Source organism: Penicillium mononematosum, assembly GCF_028829835.1.
Source record: "Penicillium mononematosum strain IBT 11891 chromosome Unknown utg000005l:1.0-9366267.0:1.0-9372171.0, whole genome shotgun sequence".
NCBI classification, from domain to species: domain Eukaryota; kingdom Fungi; phylum Ascomycota; class Eurotiomycetes; order Eurotiales; family Aspergillaceae; genus Penicillium; species Penicillium mononematosum.
The window spans coordinates 1,982,730-2,002,270 of record NW_026643275.1 but is presented as its reverse complement, the minus strand read 5'-3'; the positions used below and the strand labels follow the sequence as shown (position 1 = coordinate 2,002,270).

At 48.6% G+C, this 19,541-nt stretch overlaps 10 protein-coding genes across 10 annotated transcripts; 7 read left to right on the top strand and 3 right to left on the bottom strand.

Annotated features, from left to right (window-relative positions):
• Positions 1–782: 782 nt before the first annotated feature.
• N7519_008821 (uncharacterized protein) lies at positions 783–2,297 on the top strand (the record flags this gene model as incomplete). Its single annotated transcript, XM_057295594.1, has 1 exon — positions 783–2,297. One exon carries the CDS (start codon positions 783–785, stop codon positions 2,295–2,297), a length of 1,515 nt encoding a protein of 504 aa, XP_057143476.1.
• Positions 2,298–2,825: 528 nt separating this feature from the next.
• N7519_008820 (uncharacterized protein) lies at positions 2,826–4,093 on the top strand (the record flags this gene model as incomplete). The annotated part of the gene is made up of 3 exons (XM_057295593.1): positions 2,826–2,909; positions 2,968–3,873; positions 3,938–4,093. The coding sequence occupies 3 exons, from the start codon at positions 2,826–2,828 to the stop codon at positions 4,091–4,093; spliced, it is 1,146 nt and encodes a 381-aa protein (XP_057143475.1).
• Positions 4,094–4,143: 50 nt separating this feature from the next.
• N7519_008819 (DNA repair protein SMC6) lies at positions 4,144–6,825 on the top strand (the record flags this gene model as incomplete). The annotated part of the gene is made up of 10 exons (XM_057295592.1): positions 4,144–4,167; positions 4,218–4,777; positions 4,831–4,924; positions 4,975–5,240; positions 5,291–5,947; positions 5,999–6,101; positions 6,173–6,331; positions 6,391–6,533; positions 6,583–6,631; positions 6,679–6,825. 10 exons carry the CDS (start codon positions 4,144–4,146, stop codon positions 6,823–6,825), a joined length of 2,202 nt encoding a protein of 733 aa, XP_057143474.1.
• An 855-nt stretch (positions 6,826–7,680) lies between these two features.
• On the top strand, positions 7,681–9,084 carry dhh1 (DExD/H-box ATP-dependent RNA helicase DHH1; the record flags this gene model as incomplete). Its single annotated transcript, XM_057295591.1, has 1 exon — positions 7,681–9,084. The coding sequence occupies one exon, from the start codon at positions 7,681–7,683 to the stop codon at positions 9,082–9,084; it is 1,404 nt and encodes a 467-aa protein (XP_057143473.1).
• A 988-nt stretch (positions 9,085–10,072) lies between these two features.
• Positions 10,073–11,374, top strand: N7519_008817 (putative mitochondrial tricarboxylate transporter (Ctp); the record flags this gene model as incomplete). The annotated part of the gene is made up of 9 exons (XM_057295590.1): positions 10,073–10,105; positions 10,159–10,213; positions 10,269–10,289; positions 10,338–10,469; positions 10,520–10,667; positions 10,718–10,975; positions 11,032–11,067; positions 11,117–11,266; positions 11,317–11,374. 9 exons carry the CDS (start codon positions 10,073–10,075, stop codon positions 11,372–11,374), a joined length of 891 nt encoding a protein of 296 aa, XP_057143472.1.
• An 86-nt stretch (positions 11,375–11,460) lies between these two features.
• N7519_008816 (putative mitochondrial translation release factor (RF-1)) lies at positions 11,461–12,815 on the bottom strand (the record flags this gene model as incomplete). The annotated part of the gene is made up of 3 exons (XM_057295589.1): positions 11,461–12,462; positions 12,509–12,681; positions 12,734–12,815. 3 exons carry the CDS (start codon positions 12,813–12,815, stop codon positions 11,461–11,463), a joined length of 1,257 nt encoding a protein of 418 aa, XP_057143471.1.
• A 292-nt stretch (positions 12,816–13,107) lies between these two features.
• Positions 13,108–14,699, top strand: N7519_008815 (DnaJ and TPR domain protein; the record flags this gene model as incomplete). Its single annotated transcript, XM_057295588.1, has 2 exons — positions 13,108–14,076; positions 14,127–14,699. 2 exons carry the CDS (start codon positions 13,108–13,110, stop codon positions 14,697–14,699), a joined length of 1,542 nt encoding a protein of 513 aa, XP_057143470.1.
• Positions 14,700–14,895: 196 nt separating this feature from the next.
• Positions 14,896–15,715, bottom strand: N7519_008814 (protein-L-isoaspartate O-methyltransferase; the record flags this gene model as incomplete). Its single annotated transcript, XM_057295587.1, has 2 exons — positions 14,896–15,504; positions 15,557–15,715. The coding sequence occupies 2 exons, from the start codon at positions 15,713–15,715 to the stop codon at positions 14,896–14,898; spliced, it is 768 nt and encodes a 255-aa protein (XP_057143469.1).
• A 538-nt stretch (positions 15,716–16,253) lies between these two features.
• On the top strand, positions 16,254–17,033 carry N7519_008813 (uncharacterized protein; the record flags this gene model as incomplete). Its single annotated transcript, XM_057295586.1, has 2 exons — positions 16,254–16,401; positions 16,456–17,033. 2 exons carry the CDS (start codon positions 16,254–16,256, stop codon positions 17,031–17,033), a joined length of 726 nt encoding a protein of 241 aa, XP_057143468.1.
• A 376-nt stretch (positions 17,034–17,409) lies between these two features.
• Positions 17,410–19,335, bottom strand: N7519_008812 (uncharacterized protein; the record flags this gene model as incomplete). The annotated part of the gene is made up of 11 exons (XM_057295585.1): positions 17,410–17,454; positions 17,504–17,575; positions 17,630–17,697; positions 17,748–17,802; positions 17,855–17,914; positions 17,973–18,365; positions 18,420–18,752; positions 18,823–18,878; positions 18,932–19,003; positions 19,055–19,113; positions 19,169–19,335. The coding sequence occupies 11 exons, from the start codon at positions 19,333–19,335 to the stop codon at positions 17,410–17,412; spliced, it is 1,380 nt and encodes a 459-aa protein (XP_057143467.1).
• Positions 19,336–19,541: the final 206 nt, after the last annotated feature.

Sequence of the window (19,541 nt, the reverse complement as noted above, 5' to 3'; positions counted from 1 at the left end):
AGCCTGCAATAGTTAGGCTGCAATTGTCACATGCACCAAGGTCCGGGGGAAACCTTGACGTCGGTGGGTTGGGGAAATGGGGGGGGAAGATGAACAAGAGTACATACCTCGGGGGGTTTAGGACTGAGTCGATAAGCAAGGTCCGGGGGAAATGGACTATCGCAAGAAAGCCATGGACTGTGTAAGAAAGATAATCAAATCGAAAACAGATAGACTATATGTAAAGAAAAGGAGGAACAGGAAATAGTAAGGATGGAGGGGCAAGCGGTGAAGTGAAGTCTTATCGAGAGTTATCGAAGGGAATGACCTGGAAGCCGATTAGACCACCTTAAAGATCTTTTTCGACACAAATTCAAATAGGTAATATTAATATAGAAACTGGTTTAAGAAGATAGAAAGAGTATGGAGGGGAATTTGTGGATATTTCCTCAGTGCTACGTCATGTATGCATTTCTTTTTCCTTTTCTATATTGTATATTGTAAGTTGTTTAAGTACTTCTATGTATTCTTTGATCTATATTAAATTATTTGGAGTCTGAATGTACTCAGGTAGAGGTAGAACATCATTCTACACATATGTATACATCGATGTAGATATTAAACATTTGGACCGAACTGGTTAAAACGGCAAATACAATTGAGTCACATGGCTGTATCTGCCTGAGGCATACAATCTTGAATAAAGTTGAGCGAAATAATCTTGGAAAGCTGCATGCATCCTCGGCATGGTGACATCCACTCCGGTGTCCTCTTTTGCTCTCTTTAAATGCCCTAATACTGTTATGCAGCTTTCGAGCCTACCTTTACGCATCCGTCCCTCTCACCTCTTTCGCCCATTCCATAGCTCCGTTGCGGCAGCCAAGACTCCCGATGTCTTTGCCAACAGCCTCCGAAAGACCCTAGAGGCCCATCGGTCCACAAATCGGACTCGTTTGATCCGCAAAATTTACCCCATTGAAGATCCCCCGGGACTCTGGCGGCCTGATATCCCACCTGAGAATCGCGCCGGTTACCAACCACCTGCGGAACCAGTCCTACCGAACTCGGAATATTCCCCTGATACTCCTGATCCGGTATCTAGAAAACGCCAGAAAAAACGCAAAAGTCATGTGGATATATCATCTCACCAATCACTCAATAATCAATATGGAGAAGATGCGATTCAACCTGCAGGAACAGGTCGTCCGGCACAGAGTCCATGGCTGAGAAATTTGGAGCTGCCTCGCGCCAATGCCGACATCACTCTGGATGCAGAAATTCGAGCATTGGATCAATACCTGACCCCAAGAGCTCAGGAACAAGCCCGCATAGAGAAGCTTAGGATGGAAGTAGCCTCACTTCTCAAAACAGTGGTCCCACATGCTCCAAGAGTCATTGGATCGCATTGCACGGGCCTTGTACTGGCACACTCGGATCTTGACTTTATACTACCATATGAAGACCTTCCTAGATCACTAGAACGTGATCGAAGACCAAGCCCCACGCGGCCTCAGATCCAAGATGCCCACATCCGCCTTCTGCGTCAAGTCCAAAGAGCTCTACAGCACACCGATACATTCAGCGACCATGTCAAACTATCTGACAAGCGAAACCCTTCACTATCCGCTCGCCACCGGCCGACTGGACTGTTGCTACAATTCTATTGTGGCGAGGGTATCCCTGCCATCACGGAGTATCTGCAAGATTATCAGGCCGAATATCCTGCCCTACGACCTCTGTACGCAGTAACACGCACATTGCTAGAGGCACGTGGTCTTTTTGGCTCACCGCAGGCGAGCATTGGACCTGATGCGCTAGCCATGCTCATCGTGGCATTTTTGAAGATGAACCATGGCCGGTTTCCCGGGCCTAATAACTTGGGCGAACAGTTCCTTGCTCTTCTGCAGTTCTATGGCACTCAAGTTGACCTCCAGTCTGTCGGCGTCGCCGTGGATCCTCCCGGACTTTTCAGCGCAGACATGTTACCTGTAGCTTCCAACGCTGATGAACCTGCCCATCAGCGCGGCCAGCGTTCTCTGATCAGCGCCAAGCGGACCGCTGCGGCGAAGCGAAATTTTCTTGTTGCGCAACGATTATGCATACAAGACCCTACTCATTACATGAATGATCTAGGCCGGTCGTGTACTCGGACTTCTGAGTTGCAGAGTGCATTTGCAGCTGCGCATCAGCAGCTTTGTCACTCGTGTGATGAATGGGCAAACGACAGCAACATCAAGACCCCAAGTGTCCTTGCCACTACTCTACAGGCTAATTTTGATACCCTAGAGAAGGTGCGCAATCAACTCGCGTACCTCTAGTTGAAGGTGTAATCTGGCGGTAGATCAAGCGATCAGCTATTAATCAAACTAAGATACCCATCTACGTCTTATCGGAACATGTAAAAATCGTTCGAGGCAATAGGTACCGCCTATTTGTACTCGTCTATAGTTTTGGCGTCGGATTCTCTATGTGGTCACTGAACAAAGAAACAGTTGATGTCGTTGTCACCCTCGATTTCCATCATAAAGCAAAATCATTTCAATTCTAGAATTCTCTGTCAGTTTATTCTTTCTCACTAATTCAACACCAAAACCCAAAAAAAAAAACCACGCTGAAGGCTACATTTTCACTCGAGAGTACTCAGGTGCCTAAGTGTCTTAAGGGCTCCAGGCCACTCCAGGGCTTGCCCATTTGATTACTAAGTCTATCTGACGCGGACGCGACGCGACCTCGGAACTATCAGTTCGTGGGGGTCTTTTGTGGCCGAAACCCGCGACAATCAGCTAAGATTGACGAGCCTGCTCGCGATGCTAGCCGCTGGCTTTGGTTGATAACTATTTTTCCAAATGCCATCCCGCAAGCGCATGCAGACGCCTACGGACTCCGACGAGGGAAGCGATGGGTCCGACCAGCCAGTCATGAGTTCTTCAGTACGATTCCAGCAAATATGAGTTTAAGCTGAGCTAACAGTCACAGAGGAAACGACAGAGGACAAATTCAGAGAGCTCAACGGACTCGGAATATCCATCCTCTTCCAGCGCTGTTACCAACGTCGCCGATTCACTTCTAGCCGTCAACGACGATGCGCTACTCGACGACGAGGACGAGTTAGAGCTCCGCCAGACCCAGATCATACAAGAAAAATACTCGCATCTAATAGACGAGGCCAACGTACCCGCCGAACATGGAATTCTCGAACGTGTTGAGTGCTACAATTTCATGTGTCATGATCACTTTTACGTTGAGCTGGGTCCTCTGATCAACTTTATCGTTGGAAAGAACGGCAGCGGCAAGAGTGCGATCCTGACAGCGATCACCCTTTGTCTAGGTGGCAAAGCCTCTGCGACAAATCGTGGCCAAAGCCTTAAAAGTTTTATCAAGGAGGGCAAGGAGAATAGCACAATCATCGTTCGCATCAAGAATCAAGGCGACGGTGCCTATTTGTCAGACGATTTTGGGAAAACCATTATTGTCGAGCGTCATTTCTCCCGGAGTGGCACCAGCGGGTTCAAGATCAAGTCAGAGAATGGACGCATCGTCTCGACTAAAAAGGGCGACCTAGATGCTATCACGGACTACTTTTCGCTACAGATCGAAAACCCTATGAACGTACTTTCTCAAGATATGGCCCGTCAGTTCTTGAGTACATCAAGCCCAGCTGAGAAATACAAATTCTTTGTCAAAGGCGTCCAGTTGGAACAGCTTGATAACGACTACCGGCTAGTGGAGGAATCCCTTGACTCAATTGAGGAAAAGCTCCGAACATCGACCCAAGATGTACAGGTCCTCCAAAATCGCAAGGAATTGGCCAAGAAAAAGCTCGAGATTTCTGACCAGCACGATTCTCTGCGAAGACGGATCAGAAATATCCGAGGCCAAATGGCTTGGGCTCAAGTTGAAGAGCAAGAAAGAGTTAGTCCCACCTTACCGCATCTTTGATAATTGACTGACAAGACAGATGGAAATCTCACTCACCGAACAAATCGCCGAGGCAGATCGGAAAATTGCTGAGGCCGAGTCTCGCCTCACTCGGTTTGATGCTGCCTTTGATGGAGTCGCCGCGGAGAGGAAACAGCCGCGGGTGAGCATTCCTGGCGAGCTGCCGTGGCAGTGAATGAGGCCCAGGATGAAAGAGATAAAATAAAGGAAAAATTGGACGCTGAGATGGCCGGCCGGCATGACCTACAGGTACGTCCTTCCACTCACCATGGTATACCTTCCCTGACTGTTTTGTATAGGCAGAACAACGCCAGATTAGGGAATACCTCAAAGCCGCCGAGTCGAGAATTCAGGATACCCAGCAAAAAGTGGACGCTGAGAATCAACGCCTCGCTGACGCGAGCGACGGTGGCTACGCTCGAAAACAAGCCGAGTGTGAACAGGCCGCCAATGACGCTTCTGCTGCCAAAAAGGAATACGAAGAGCATCGTCAAGGTGCCGCTCGCCTACGGGAAGATGCTGAAGCTGCCGAGAGAGATTTCACAGAAGCAAAAGGTCCGCTTGAACAGAAAAAGCGCGAGATTGGTCAAGCGGAGAACCAACTTCGGAATCTCACTAGAGAAGGCGGATCGAGACAATCCGGCTTCCATGCCAAAATGCCTGCACTCCTCAAAGCCATTCAACAAGAACAATCATGGGAGTCACGCCCTGTCGGCCCAATTGGTCACCATGTCACTCTGCTTGAACCAAAGTGGTCGTCTATTTTGGAAAGAGTGTTTGGTGGCACGCTTGCTAGCTTCATTGTTTCGTCCAAAAATGATATGAAACTTCTCTTCGATATCATGCGGCGGGTTCAGTGGTGAGTTTGACCGGAGGTACATGTTTGGAACTGAAGCTGACCTGACCCGACAGCAACTGTCCAATCTTCATTGGCTCTGGTGGCCATTTGGATACCACGGCACACGAACCAGACCCCCAATACAAGACTGTGTTACGAACACTTCAGGTAGCCACCTTCATCCCTTCCACGGTTTATGAAATGCGCTGACCTTTCAGATCGACAACGAATTAGTGCGGCGACAACTGATCATCAATCATGGGATTGAGCAAATGCTGTTGATCGAGGATGTAAACGAAGCCTCCGCTGTACTATTCGACGGTGCAAGACCAATAAACGTTAAGCGTTGCTACTCTATTGATCCAAAAGATCGACGTCGTGGACTCCATCTTTCGTACAGTCGAGCCGGAGAACCGAGTCAGGCTCCTGTTATGGGGTGGACCGATGGCCCGCGCATGAAATCCGATGTGGCCTTGCAAATCAAGTAAGTACGCCCTCTTCATTGGGACCCGTGACATTGGCTGATGGCTCTAGCGCACAACGTGACATTATTGCCGACCTCCTACGCCAACAGAAGGACATCGAACAGTCATTGGTAACTGCCCGGTCACGCGTTGAGGCCTGTAAACAGGCATCAGCTCGACACGTAAGAACCGAGAAAGATCTGCAAATCCAAATGCAACGAATGGAAGATCATGCCGAGGGACTCAGAGACGCCTTGGACAAAGAGAACGCCGAGGATGGCCGCATTGATGCCCTTCTGGCAGCATTGAAGGAAGCTGAAGATGAGAAGCAGCTCAATGAGGGATCATACAAGGATAGCGAGGCAGCCATGAAAGCCACGCTGCAGACTCTCAAGGAAATTCGGCGGGAGCTATCCGCCAAAGACTCTGAACTCGGAACCCTCCGGGAAAAACTACAAGTTGCCGAAAGCGAGCTAAATCTTGTGAAAACGAAACAAGCCAAAATCCTCGACGAGAAGAACGAGGCTGTTCGACTTATTGGCCAAGATAAAGAGACCAAGGCTGCAATCGAGGCGAGAAAAGAAGTGGTGAAAGCACGGGTTATTGAATACGATGAAAAGGCCAACTTGGTCTCTTCTCGAGTTCCTGTGGACGAAGGAGAAACACCCGGCAGCCTCGACAAGAAGCTTGATAAATTAAGCCGTGATCTAGATCGTTACAACTTGGAGTATGTCTCTTTGCAGCTTACCTTTTGCCACAAAAACTGACAAGTCAACAGGTTGGGAAGTTCTCGAGAGGAAATTGCTGCTGAGGCAACAAGGACTGCAGCAACCTATGATCGAGCCTTGCAGCAACTTGAACAATTTTCGGCCCTGAGTCAGGTAATTACCCCTTCTTTTTATACATATGCTGGTTTATTTCGTTTGTTTCGCCTGGTCTAACCTTTGTTTAGGCCCTGAAAGATACGCTCCAGAACCGTAAGAAGAGATGGGAAATCTTCAGATCCCATATCTCATCTCAAGCCAAAGCTCAATTCACCTACCTCTTGAGTGAGAGAAGTTTCCGTGGTCGGCTACTGGCTGACCATACCAACAAACTTCTGGATTTACAAGTAAGACTGTTCACCAGAACCTCGGGGAAATGGACCGATCAATGCTGACTACTGTCTAGGTTGAACCGGATATTACCAAAGATGATAGCACTGGAAGAGGTGCAAAGACACTGTCCGGTGGAGAAAAGTCATTCTCGCAAGTTTGTCTGTTGTTGTCTCTCTGGGAAGCTATGGGATCTCCAATCCGTTGTCTTGATGAATTGTAAGTTTTCTTAACATTTTGACTTGTTACAATGCTGACTTTGAAAAAGTGATGTGTATATGGATCATATCAACCGAAAGATGGCGATTGACATGCTTGTAAGTGGCACTTCTCCTTCCTCTGGGATATTCGCTGACTGTTCTAGATGGTTGCTGCTAGAAGATCTATCGGACGACAGTTCATTCTGATCACGCCTGGTAGCAAGACCGATATCACCATTTCTGCAGATGTCAGAGTGAAGGAATTGGCAGAGCCAGAGCGTGGCCAAACGACACTAAGCTTCCGACACTGAAACTCCGTTGGTTAATCTTATTTGCAGCGAAATACCCTTTAAAGAAATGCCATGTTTATTTGATTATTTGAAATTTATTCTTATATCCTTATATATCTTGTAATGTATTCTCATTCGTATAGTAAATAGTAGTGGAGTGGCACGTGACCGTGACCAGTGGAACGTTTTGGCTTCACTCTTTACCTCAAACCTCTTCGCTCCCCGCCATCACAATCTCAACCTCTACCCTTTCTTTTTTCCTCTTTCTCCCTCCTCTTGTCAACAAACCTGGTTTCTACCATTCTTTATCCTATCTGTGAACTCTCCCAGCTTTGGTATCAGAGATCTTTCTTGGTTCCACACAGAAGCTTCATTTCATTGAATACCCAATCTCCCCGTCCCCTTACAACCTGACTTTATTGGTTTCGGTGAACATCTCTCTCCTCTCCTCATATCGCCGTCACCTCGAAACCTCTTCCAAAATATTCCTCTTCTAGCTTCCGCACACACCCTTTCACATATAACCTTGATCGCAAACAAAATCGGTCACGTCACTTGCTTCCCATCTCCTTAGCACTTTATCGTCACAATGGCCGACGCGCTTGCTGCACAACTCGGCAATACTAAGCTGTAAGTCAATTGCGTGTTTTTTGGGGCTTCTGCAAAAAAAAAAATCAATCTGACTTGACCAGGGAAGCAACCTCAGAGCAAAGACTGCAGGACACATTGAACCTCCCCCCCTAAAGATGCTCGCCCACAAACTGAGGTGAGTATTTCATTAGTGTCAGCCAATGACGAAATATTAACTCTGAATAGGATGTCACTGCCACAAAAGGCCTCGAATTCGAGGACTTCTACATCAAACGTGAACTTATGATGGGCATTTTTGAGGCTGGATTTGAAAAGCCCTCCCCTATCCAAGAAGAAACGATACCAGTTGCCCTCACAGGCAGAGATATCTTGGCCCGAGCTAAGAACGGTACCGGAAAAACCGCTGCCTTTGTTATTCCCACCCTCGAGCGCATCAACCCCAAAAGTACAAAGACCCAAGCCTTGATCCTGGTCCCCACACGAGAGCTCGCACTGCAGACATCACAGGTCTGCAAGACCCTAGGCAAACACCTGGGTATCAATGTCATGGTCACCACCGGTGGAACTGGTTTGATGGATGACATTATCCGGTTGAATGACCCCGTTCATATTCTGGTGGGAACGCCCGGACGAGTACTGGATTTGGCTAGCAAAGGTGTGGCCGACTTGTCCGAATGCCCAACGTTCGTGATGGACGAGGCAGATAAATTGCTGTCTCCCGAGTTCACTCCTGTCATTGAGCAGCTTATGTCCTTCCACCCCAAGGATCGCCAGGTCATGCTCTTCAGCGCCACTTTCCCTTTGATTGTCAAGTCATTCAAGGATAAGCACATGCGCAACCCGTACGAGATCAACCTTATGGACGAACTTACCCTCCGCGGTATCACCCAGTACTATGCTTTCGTTGAGGAGAAGCAAAAGGTCCATTGCTTGAACACTCTTTTCTCCAAGCTTCAGATCAATCAGTCGATCATTTTCTGCAACTCAACCAACCGGGTTGAGCTTCTGGCCAAAAAGATCACCGAACTCGGCTATTCGTGCTTTTACTCTCATGCTCGGATGCTTCAGCAGCACCGTAATCGAGTCTTCCATGACTTCCGCAATGGCGTATGCCGCAATTTGGTTTGCTCTGACCTGCTGACTCGTGGTATCGATATTCAAGCAGTCAACGTTGTGATCAACTTTGATTTCCCGAAGAACGCAGAGACCTATCTTCACCGTATCGGTCGTTCGGGTCGTTTCGGTCACTTGGGTCTCGCCATTAACCTCATCAACTGGGAGGATCGGTTCAATCTGTACAAGATTGAGCAAGAACTGGGCACTGAAATCCAGCCCATTCCTCAGAATATTGACAAGAAGCTTTATGTCTATGATTCTCCCGAGAACATCCCTCGGCCCATCTCCAACCCTCCACCCCAGACTGGAGCTGGATCCGTGAACATGAATGGAGACCGTCAACCTCGTCGGAACAACCACAATGGCCAACCGCAAATTCAACAACACGGTCAACAGCATGGCCAGCAGCAGGGTCAACAGCATGGTGGGCAACATGGCCAATACTACAATAATCGGGGACGCGGCTCTTACCGTGGCCGTGGACAAGGCCAACGTCGTGGGGCGCAAAATGACGCCAACCGGATTACATTTGGTCAACCGAATCCAGGTCAACCCCAGGCGCCCATCTCTTAGGCCCAGCCACGCCCGAATCACCCTTTTCTTTCATATCGCTACGCTTTGGTTTCCTCGATTCTCTTATTCTATTCCGCTCTATCTTCAAGATCCTGTCCGGCTATCCCGGCATTGATTATCCGGTCATAATGATACGGGAGTGCAATGTATCATATGTCTTTTCCGTTCCGGTCCCTTATCCTAATGAGTTGGATCCTTGAGGGAAATGCATCTTCGGCGCCTACGCTCTTCGTTTTTCCGAGGCTGTATTCTGTGTTTCGGGGATTTGCAAGGCAAATGGCGTTCCACAGGATAAGCGTCTCATGCGAATGTGTCCCAGGGGGGACTTCTGTTTTTATTTTCCCTACGCAACGAGTGATGATCTCACCCTTTACCAACCTTTTGTTGGCAGCCTGGAGTCCTCCCACCACTCTACCATGCTTAACCCCATTTCTGCCTACATTCACTTTGTGTGATTGCCGTTGTTAGAGACACGGTGAACACCACTCTCCCACTCAGAAAAAAAAAACAAATAAAAAAAGGAAAAAAAAAGGAGGAGCACTAGTTGCTTAACGGATCTAGGTAGATTCAGCTAGTGAATTGACAATATCCCTCCAATTCGTTCTGTAATACATAGGGCTTTTTTTAACCTGGTAGTCTTTATATATATATATATATATATGTTGAGGCCATCCCATAGATGCCTTGTGAAATCCCATGATGCCTTGTGATAGTGCTTTGGCCTTCTATAAGAGGCCTTCCGTTCATAGATTGGATGCAGGAGGTTTCTCTTCTTGATTCCCCACAGTTGTTGTTTCGTACAATATATATATATATATACAATATACAATATACGATATACGATATACGATATACGATATACGATATATGTATGTATATAAATGAGTGAGCGTAAAAGGGCTAATCTAACAATTGCGGTAATGGCACGTACCGAAGACCGTATATCGCTAGATCTCCGAGGTTCGACTGCAATTCCTCCAACCAAACAATGGCGACGGTGAATAAGGATCAAAAGGCTAAGGTTTGTTCTTTGCTCTCAATAATTGATCCAGCTTGAAGCTCACCAACAAATAGCCCAGCGCCCTTCGCTCCATCATTGCGGGGTCCACCGCCGGAGCCGTGGAGATCGGTAAAGAGCTCAATGACTCCCCTACCAGGCCGCTAGCTAATCATATATACCACAGCGATCACATACCCGGCCGAATGTATGATCTGTCGGATGCCCTACAACAATAATTGCTAATTCTATGCAGTTGCGAAAACCCGGACACAACTCAATCGCCAGCTTACCCCCGGACAAAAGCTACCATGGCCACCATTTGGAAGCCAGTGGTATGCAGGATGTACGACACTGATTATTGGAAACTCACTCAAGGCTGGAATTCGTGCGTCTACTTGTCACAATTGCATACCGAGCGCCGCTAATACATACTAGGGTTCGTCGCTTTCGATGCCATAAAATCGGTTCTTCAGGATGAGAACGGCAAGATCTCAGGACCAAGGACGGTTGTTGCTGGATTTGGTGCTGGATTCACCGAGTCCCTTTTCGCCGTCACCCCCTTTGAAAGCATCAAGACTCAATTGTAAGTTTCCCGTCCTATACCTGGCTGACTCTAAACTGACCAAACTGTAGGATCGACGACCGAAAGTCTGCCAACCCTCGGATGCGTGGTTTCTTGCACGGTAGCAAGATCATTTTCCAGGAAAGAGGTGTCAGGGGCTTCTTCCAAGGATTTGTGCCCACTACAGCAAGACAGGCCGCCAACTCGGCCACCCGATTCACAGCCTACACAACATTGAAGCAGTTTGCAGAGGGCTATACGGCGCCAGGCGAAAAGCTGGGCACTGCAGCCACCTTTGGAATTGGTGGACTCGCAGGGCTCATCACCGTGTAAGACTTGGTCTCTAAAGAAGATGGAAAGACAAATCCGAACTAACATGAATTAGTTACGTGACCCAACCATTGGACACGGTCAAGACAAGGTTAATACCCCCACGGGCTAATGGGTAGACAAAATGCTAACGATATCAGAATGCAATCACTTGAGGCTAGCAAGCATTACAAGAACAGCATTGTTTGCGCAACAAGAATCATCAAGGATGAAGGTGTCTTCACTTTGTGGTCTGGCGCCATGCCACGACTTGCGAGATTGATCATGAGTGGAGGAATTGTGTTCACCATGTTTGTGACCGACCCAAGTCATACTATGAAAGTTGCTAACTATTGGACAGGTATGAGAAAGCTATGGATGGGCTGGACATGTTGGATCCGGAGAGAAAGTATTTGTAGAACATCAATAGACTCGGGCTTAATAGTATACATGGTATCTTTTGTACATGAAAAAAAAAAAGAAGAAGAGAAGAAGAATGACTCTGCTATTTACTCTTCGCGTTTGCCATATCCTCGGCCACCATAGCCTCAACTTCGCTATCAGCCATCCAGGTCCGCACACTGTCCATCACAGTCTCCAGACCATCACCGCCATCAAGAATACCATCCAGATTGTGGATCGTGATCCCCGTGCGATGGTCAGTACAACGACTTTGACCAAAATTGTAGGTTCGAATCTTATCACCTCGACCCATTTTGGCCACACCACCAAGTATACCTCGTCTGAGCTGCATAAGCTCTTGCTCGCGGGCTTCTTGTCGGGCTTCGGCCAGCTTTGCCCGTAGCACCTGCCACGCTTTCCTCCGATTAGCCTGCTGAGACCGTTCGTCTTGCATGGAGACAACCGTATTCGTGGGGATATGGGTCAGGCGAATGGCGGACTCGGTTTTGTTGACGTGTTGCCCACCAGCACCTCCAGCCCTCATCTTTTCAACCCGCACCTCTTGTGGGTCAATGTAGTAATCGCTACTTGGATCTTCAAAGTTCAAGGCATTATCCATCTCGCTGGTGTCCTCTGGGAAACTCGGCAAGACCATTACGCTGACGGCGCTGGTATGGGTGCGACCCTTAGTTTCGGTTGCGGGTACTCTCTGCACCCTGTGTACCCCCGATTCAGTCCGTAATATATCGTATGCACCATTGGCTTCAATTTCAATTACCGCTTCACTGAGACGGTCTTCGGACGGGCCGACCTCTGTGTCCTGCTTCAAAATCGTTGGACGGAGGCCCCTTCGGGAGCAAAAAGCAACGTACATCCGTAACATCTCAAAAGCGAACAAGCCTGCTTCATCTCCGCCTGCACCTGGTCGGATTTCGAGTAAGCAGGGAAGGTCTGCAAATGGATGTCGCGGAATGAGAGCCTTCTTCAGCCGGTCTGATATCGAAGGCAAGGCATCACGACTGCTCTCGAGGTCTTCTGTTGCCAAAGACCGTAGTTCAGCATCGGTGTTGGGATCGGTCAATAGGGAGTTAAGTTCGACGATAGACTAGCGTAATTAGTAGAACTCCAACACAAAAGGTCAGGGCGCATACATCGTTGGCATTGACCCATTCTTTCAAGATATTTGCAACCGGTGCCAGTTCGCCGGCTCGCTTGGCAGTTTTTGCGTCAAATGACTCTCCCAATCGTTCCGCAAGCTTTGTATGTTCAGCTGCAAGTAGGCGGGCTCTGGTTAAAAGAGCTGGAGACAAGGCAGAATCGGATGCTTCCTCACAATTAGCATATATTGACCAGAAAGTAACCAACCCAGTTCTTACCGGTATGTAATCCTCGCAAAGGTGACAATTTCAGACCAAGGCTAGGCCGCAAGATACTTCGACATATTGACTTGACAAGCATACTTTGAGTCAGAGAGTAATCGAAATTCGAAATTCGGAGCGAAAGCGATTGGAGACAATTTCATGTCACATGACGGTAACGGAACGATACGAGGCGTAAAGGCCACGGAGTATGTATGTGCTCATCCAACAGCTTCGACTTCCTTGTTCTTTGCGCTTTTGCACTTTGCTATTTTCGTCTTGAGTTTTTTGGATTATGACCCTATTCTTGTGCTCCTAGGGAGACTGATTCTGCAACCAAAACCCTCGTTTACACCTCCATTACTGCGTTACTTGCCATACTCCCCCCCGATATGCTCGTTTCCTTGGAATCACTCACGGCCTTTCTGGCTTGTGTCTCGGCTGGATACGCCCTTCAAATCCCCTCAGATACACCCATCTCTGAATTGATCTCTTCCGCCAAAGCACACCTCGCGCAGGGCTCACCCCGAGATGCCGTGGTATACTTCGACGCCGCCGTCTCCCGCGACCCAACCAACTATATCACTATATTCCAGCGTGGCGCAGCTTATCTTTCCATCGGCAAAAACTCACAAGCCTCAAGTGACTTTGATCGTGTCCTAGAACTCAAGCCGAACTTCGAGGGTGCCCTTCTACAGCGATCCCGCTTAAACGCACGCTCCGCGCATTGGCAGGAGGCCTTACAGGATCTCGAGCGGGCCGGCAAAAAGTCGACGGATGATTACAAGGAATTAGAAGCTGCACGGGATGCGGCCACCTTGGCTCTCAATGCCGAAAAGCAGGGCGCCTGGGAGACGTGTGTCTCGGAGGCAAATGTGGCCATTCTAAAGGCAAATACGGCACTGCCCCTGCGGCAGGCTCGAGCCCATTGTCACTTTGAAAAAGGCGAGACGGAAGAAGCGCTCAGTGATTTAGCACATGTTCTACAAATGTCCCCGAGCTTGGTTGAACCTCACCTGCAAATGTCGTCCATGCTGTTCTACTCTCTAGGGGACAGTGACCGCGGCCTTGCTCAAATCCGTAAATGTCTTCATGCTGATCCCGACTCAAAACCATGCAACCGTCTCTATCGACGTGAACGGAAGCTTGCCAAACAGCTAGAAAAATTGCATACGGCCCTGGGCGCCCGCAAATTCAGCAATGCGGCAAATCTCATGGTCGGCGACAGTGAATCCAGTGGACTGATTGCAGATGTTAAGGCCGATGTTGAAGAAGCAAGACAGGCTAACCATATTCATCGCCTGGCACCCAATAATCTTTATACGTTCCTGGTCGAGAAGACCTGCGAGGCTTACCGTGAAGTGAGTACCCACGTCACATGGCTTGGTTTCTGTCGCTAACATATCCCAAGATGCGTATGATCAAAAAGGCTGGTCCTTACTGCACGGAAGCTCTCCAGCTTGTTCCTCACTCACTTGCCGGGCTTCTGTATAAGGCCCAGACCGCTTTGGACGAGGATCGATTTGAGGACGCCATACGTACGCTCGAATTGGCCAAGGAACACCACCCCAGTTCTCAAGAAGCGCAATCTCTCCAACAAAAGGCTCAGACCCTCCTCAAGCGTTCCAAGCAGAAAGATTACTACAAGGTCCTGGGTATCAGCCGTGATGCGGATGATCGGACGATCAAGCGTGCGTATCGCCAGTTAGTGAAGCAACATCACCCTGATAAGGCCAATGCCCAAGGTGTAAGCAAGGAAGAAGCAGAGAAAAAGATGGCGGCCATCAATGAAGCCTACGAGGTTCTATCGGACTCCGAACTCCGAACACGGTTTGACAACGGCGACGACCCCAATGATCCTGAATCGCAGCAGCGGGGCAATCCGTTCCAGGGCAACCCATTCGGTGGAGGTCAACAGTTCTTCTTCCAACAGGGTGGTCCGCAATTCCAGGGAGGTTTCAAATTCCCTGGTGGATTCCGCTGATCTTGGATTGTCTTTTTTATTGCGGTGGAACATACCAGGTGTTCATGGAGTTTCTCGAAGTATTTGGAAATAGGAGACAGCACATGAACTCATATTATTTTTTATTTATTTTTATTTTGAATGAAGTAGGCTATAGTGGGAAAAAAAAAAAAATTAGAGAGAGAGAGAGAGAGAGAAAGGTGTCTGGATTCCATTCTCATCCTTTTGGAGCATCCGTCAAGGGCACATAACTCACCTGGAAGACCTTCTCCTTGTGAATGGATCCGTCTTCCTTTTTATCCACCACCCAAATATATTGACCTCCGCTGATACTATCTCTGTCATTCTCGTCGTCTTCGGTTTCCACCGGAATGAAAAGCCGCCCCGGAGCACGCAGCTGGTCCACCAGAGTGGGATGAAGCTTGTCGGCCGCGGCGCCAACGTGGATGGCGTCGTATGGTGCACCTTCTTTCCATCCAAGACGTCCATCGCCAGTGATAAACTTGACAGTTTGGGATGCCAGTAACCCACTACCTGACTTGGACTTGTCCATGTTGGTACGAGCCAGGTCTGTCAGCTCGGGGATATGGTCAATGCCAATCACCTGTCCCTGGTTGCCAGGGCTGGTCACCAGATTGGCAAGGACATGGGTCAAGTATCCCGAACCAGATCCAATATCCAACACTCTAGAGCCTGGTTTGAGATAATCAATCAGATACTCACATGCATGGCCATGCATGTGCGGTGCTGATATGGTGGCCCCATATCCAATGGGTTGAGGCGAGTCTGAATACGCCCTTGATGGGGCATAATGGGCTCGATCAACCTTTGGTCATGTTAGAAAGAACAATGAAACAGATGTACATTAATGTGCTCACTCCTATCATGGCATCTTTCACACGCTCATCGTGGATCAGTCCAGCCTTGAATAGGTTCTCAATCAACTCGGTGTTGGTGGATCCAGAACAGTACCACGCCATGGTCATAGCCTGTGTTGCTTTGCTGAGGCTGAATTTTGGGGTTAAGATACTAAGCATGGGGTTGTTGAAAGAGGGAAATGTTCACTGTTTGGTCAATTACATAGTAAGTACATATGTATGACTCTCCGTCACATGTTATATATAAATGACGCCATGATGTCCGCATTCACTCCACGTGATTAACAACAAATTCCTATAGACATATAATAAACATAATATAAATATAGTATACACACAATAGAATGTAGTTAGATATCTCTAATATTAAATACAACAAATAATTCCGCATTTTACAGGTGCCGAGGTGCCCAGGTGTAGAAGTACGATTACCTAATAGATATGCCCACCTGGGCACCTAGGTATGGGTATGGAGTACCAAGTCACGTGGTAATATCAAAACTTGCCCACACCTGCCCAGGTACCCAGGTACCTACCTAGGTAGGTAGACATCGACATCGCCGACTAATCGCGCCAACTAAGCGTGTTGACACAATCGTCGTGGTAACAGCTATTTCTGGGGCATCATGGACCCCTCCAGGATTCATTCACACACCTCTCATCTCTTATCCTTCCCGCTTCAGTGTTGACCTCAAAAATGCCGGAACGAAACCCTGGCATCCGAGCCACTGTGGACCTTATGATCCTTGACTACATGGTCTGCATGTGTATCAGCATGCTCATAGGAGCCATCTATGAAGCAAGAGCAACCGCAGACATTGAATGGTTTGCGCTTCTTGTTGAACGTGAGCATCCGAATTTCCCCAGCAAAGGATCATTCATACTGACTACAGTTCTAGAATTCCACCGGCGGCTCCTTGGTCATCGTCTCGAAGGCCGCCTACCCTGGGACCTGGACTTCAAATTGCGCATTTTCTACCTGTCCAACCTATTTCTCCACTGGGACCCTCCCAAAGATCGCGACCTTGGTCACTTTGTTCCCCTGTCTGATATCGCAGTTCAGTTCATGGACTTATGTCACTCTGCGGTGGCCCATGTATCCCGGAGACGCTGGTTCGACCTCGGTGCCCATTTCATGGTTCATGCTATGCTGGAAGAACAAGAGCGCTTCCCCGACCAGCTTGACAGACTCCGCAACTGGAAAACAAACGACGGCGAGCTCGATATATGGTGGGAGGTTAGCCGTACCATGTTCCTGGAACACATGCCAGCCCCCTTTGGTACCGCGGGTCCAATGAGTCGAGAAGAGCTTGATGAGACGTTTCCTCTCCAAGCCCTGCAACATCGTTACGTCGATTTTTTCGAAGATCTCATGGAAGTCCTGGACGTGCCCCTCCTTCTTCAGCTGGAGCAAGGTCGACTTGAGGGGTTGACCCGGGAGGAGACACAGCGGGTTCGAAACTATTGTGGATTTTAATATTTCCATATTTCCATTCAAGGATACGAGAACACGTTCTTCTATGTGCTTCTACGTTGCCAAATCAAGCAGACATGTGAGGGAAAGCCAGAGTCGCGGATCACGAGTTGCCTGAAACGCAATACTACATGTACATCAAGTTGATCACCACATTGATCTTTCAATATAAATCAAATTCAAACAGCCGACTTCAAACCGAAAGCAGTATACATATAATATAACACAAGAATAGTACCAACGGTACACAGGAGCCCACTACAAGACCTGTCCTTGACATTGCATTTATATCTTGGAACATAATAATTTACAAGGGCGCAAGGCCTCCAGGCACAAGAACACAGATAATAAAAGGCGCGAGACAAAACACTCACGCTACCTAACCAAGTAGCATGCGTCGGGGGTCCTCAATGTACTCCTTGACCTGTAATGGGATTAGCGATTGATTGGAGCGGACGAGGGGGTATGCATACCTTGACAAGGAAAGTAACGGCCTCACGACCATCCAGGAGACGGTGATCGTAGGTGAGGGCCAGATACATCATCTATAAATATCAGTAAACCGAATAAAAGAAAAGTGATTGGATTGTTGCACGTACGGGACGGATCTCGACCTTGCCGTTCACAGCGACAGGCTTGTCCTTAATGGCGTGAAGACCCAAGACAGCTAGACGAAATTAGATTCAAACCTCCAAAACATGATACGAGAGAACTGACCTGTTTGGGGAACGTTGATGATTGGGGTGCCCATCAGCGAGCCGAAGACACCACCCTGGGATAAGTTAGCTGTGTTGTTCTTAAACACGCAAAGACAGGAAACATACGTTGCTGATGGTGAAGGTACCACCGGCCATGTCTTCAATAGTCAACTTGTTGTCACGAGCCTATCACAAGTCAGTAAACTGGACATGCCCTCCCTTCCAAGGGAAAACAACTGCTCACCTTCTTTCCGAGATCGGCAATGGCCTTCTCGATTCCAACAAGATCCTTGCCTTCCGTGTTACGGACAACAGGAGTCACAAGACCCTTCTCGGTAGCAACTGCAACGCTGATGTCAACGTAGTCGCGGTAGACAATGGTGTCACCGCCGTTAGGACCCTCAATGGAAGCGTTGACAGCGGGGATATCCTTCATGGCAAGCACACAAGCACGGGAGAAGGCGCTCATGAAGCCAAGCTTCACACCGGTCTTCTTGAGGACATCATCCTTGTATAGCTTCCGGAACTCCATCAGCGAGGACATGTCAACCTCGTTGAAAGTGGTGAGAGAAGCGGCGGTGTTCTGGGACTGCTTCAGGCGCTCGGCAATACGCAGACGCATACGGTTCATTTTAACCTGGACCAAGATTAGCCTAACCCAAGGTCAAAGGCCTATTGGCAGTCAACATACCCTGCGTTCCTCACGGTCACCAAGAGCTGGCTGTTCAGCAGCTTGGGGCTTAGACTCCGCCTTGGGAGCTTCCTTGGGGGGCGCAGCCTTCTTAGGTTCGGGCTCCTTGGGCTTCTCGGCCTCGGCAGGGGCGGGCGAAGCATCCTTCTTGGGCTCAGACTCCTTGGGTTCGGGCTCCTTGGGTTTTTCGGCACCCTCGTCCTTCTTTCCGCCTTCGGGAGCGGCGCCAAGCTCGAGCTTGACGAGATCCTGGCCGACAGTAACAGTATCTTCTTCATTCACGAGGAACTCCTTGATGGTACCAGACTCTGGGGCATTGACGGAAACATCAATCTAACGGAAAATCCATGTTAGCAACAGTACTAGGCGCGTGGGGAGGGGGGGTGGCAGAATTGGTATTCACCTTGTCTGTTTCAATTGTCGCAATCTCCTCGTCGCGCTCGACAAAATCGCCAACCTCTATACCAGAATAAGTAAACATCAAATATTCGATCACGGGTAAAGTAACCTACGTTTTGAGAACTGCTTGAGAGTACCCTCTGTAATCGACTCAGCCATGCTAGGGACCTTGATGATGGAGTCGGCTAAGTACTATTAGCAATTGACCAACATGATTGCTCAAGAGAAGCTTTTACCATAGGTGCGAAGTTGGTGGCCTCCAAGAGGAGCAATGTTGAGTCGCGAGACATTGATGCTATAAGTTCGTATGAGCTAAAATTGCGTCGGATGGTAATGACATAGATACTTACCCGGAGGAAGAGACCTGCAATAGGCCTGAAGCTGAGCGAGCAGAAGTCTTCCGCGTAAGAGTAGACAATCCCTTGACATTGCGGAACTGGCTTGATGCCCGAGGAGTTCTGGCCACAGCCGAGAAGCGCTGGCCCGAGAGGCGCGCAATAGAGATCCGAGAAGCCATGATGAATCAAAGTAGAATTTATTCAGCTGGGAAGAAGCCGAACCAGTGTAAGAGAAAACGCTTCAACTCTAAAAAAATTAGAGGAAGTAAAGAAGATGAAGCTCGGATTAGATCGGGTTCTTAGGTAAACCGGGCACCCTTCCGGCAGAGAGGGCGGACTATCCTTCTTACGCTACGACTACGGCGACGGGGAGAGACCATTGAAG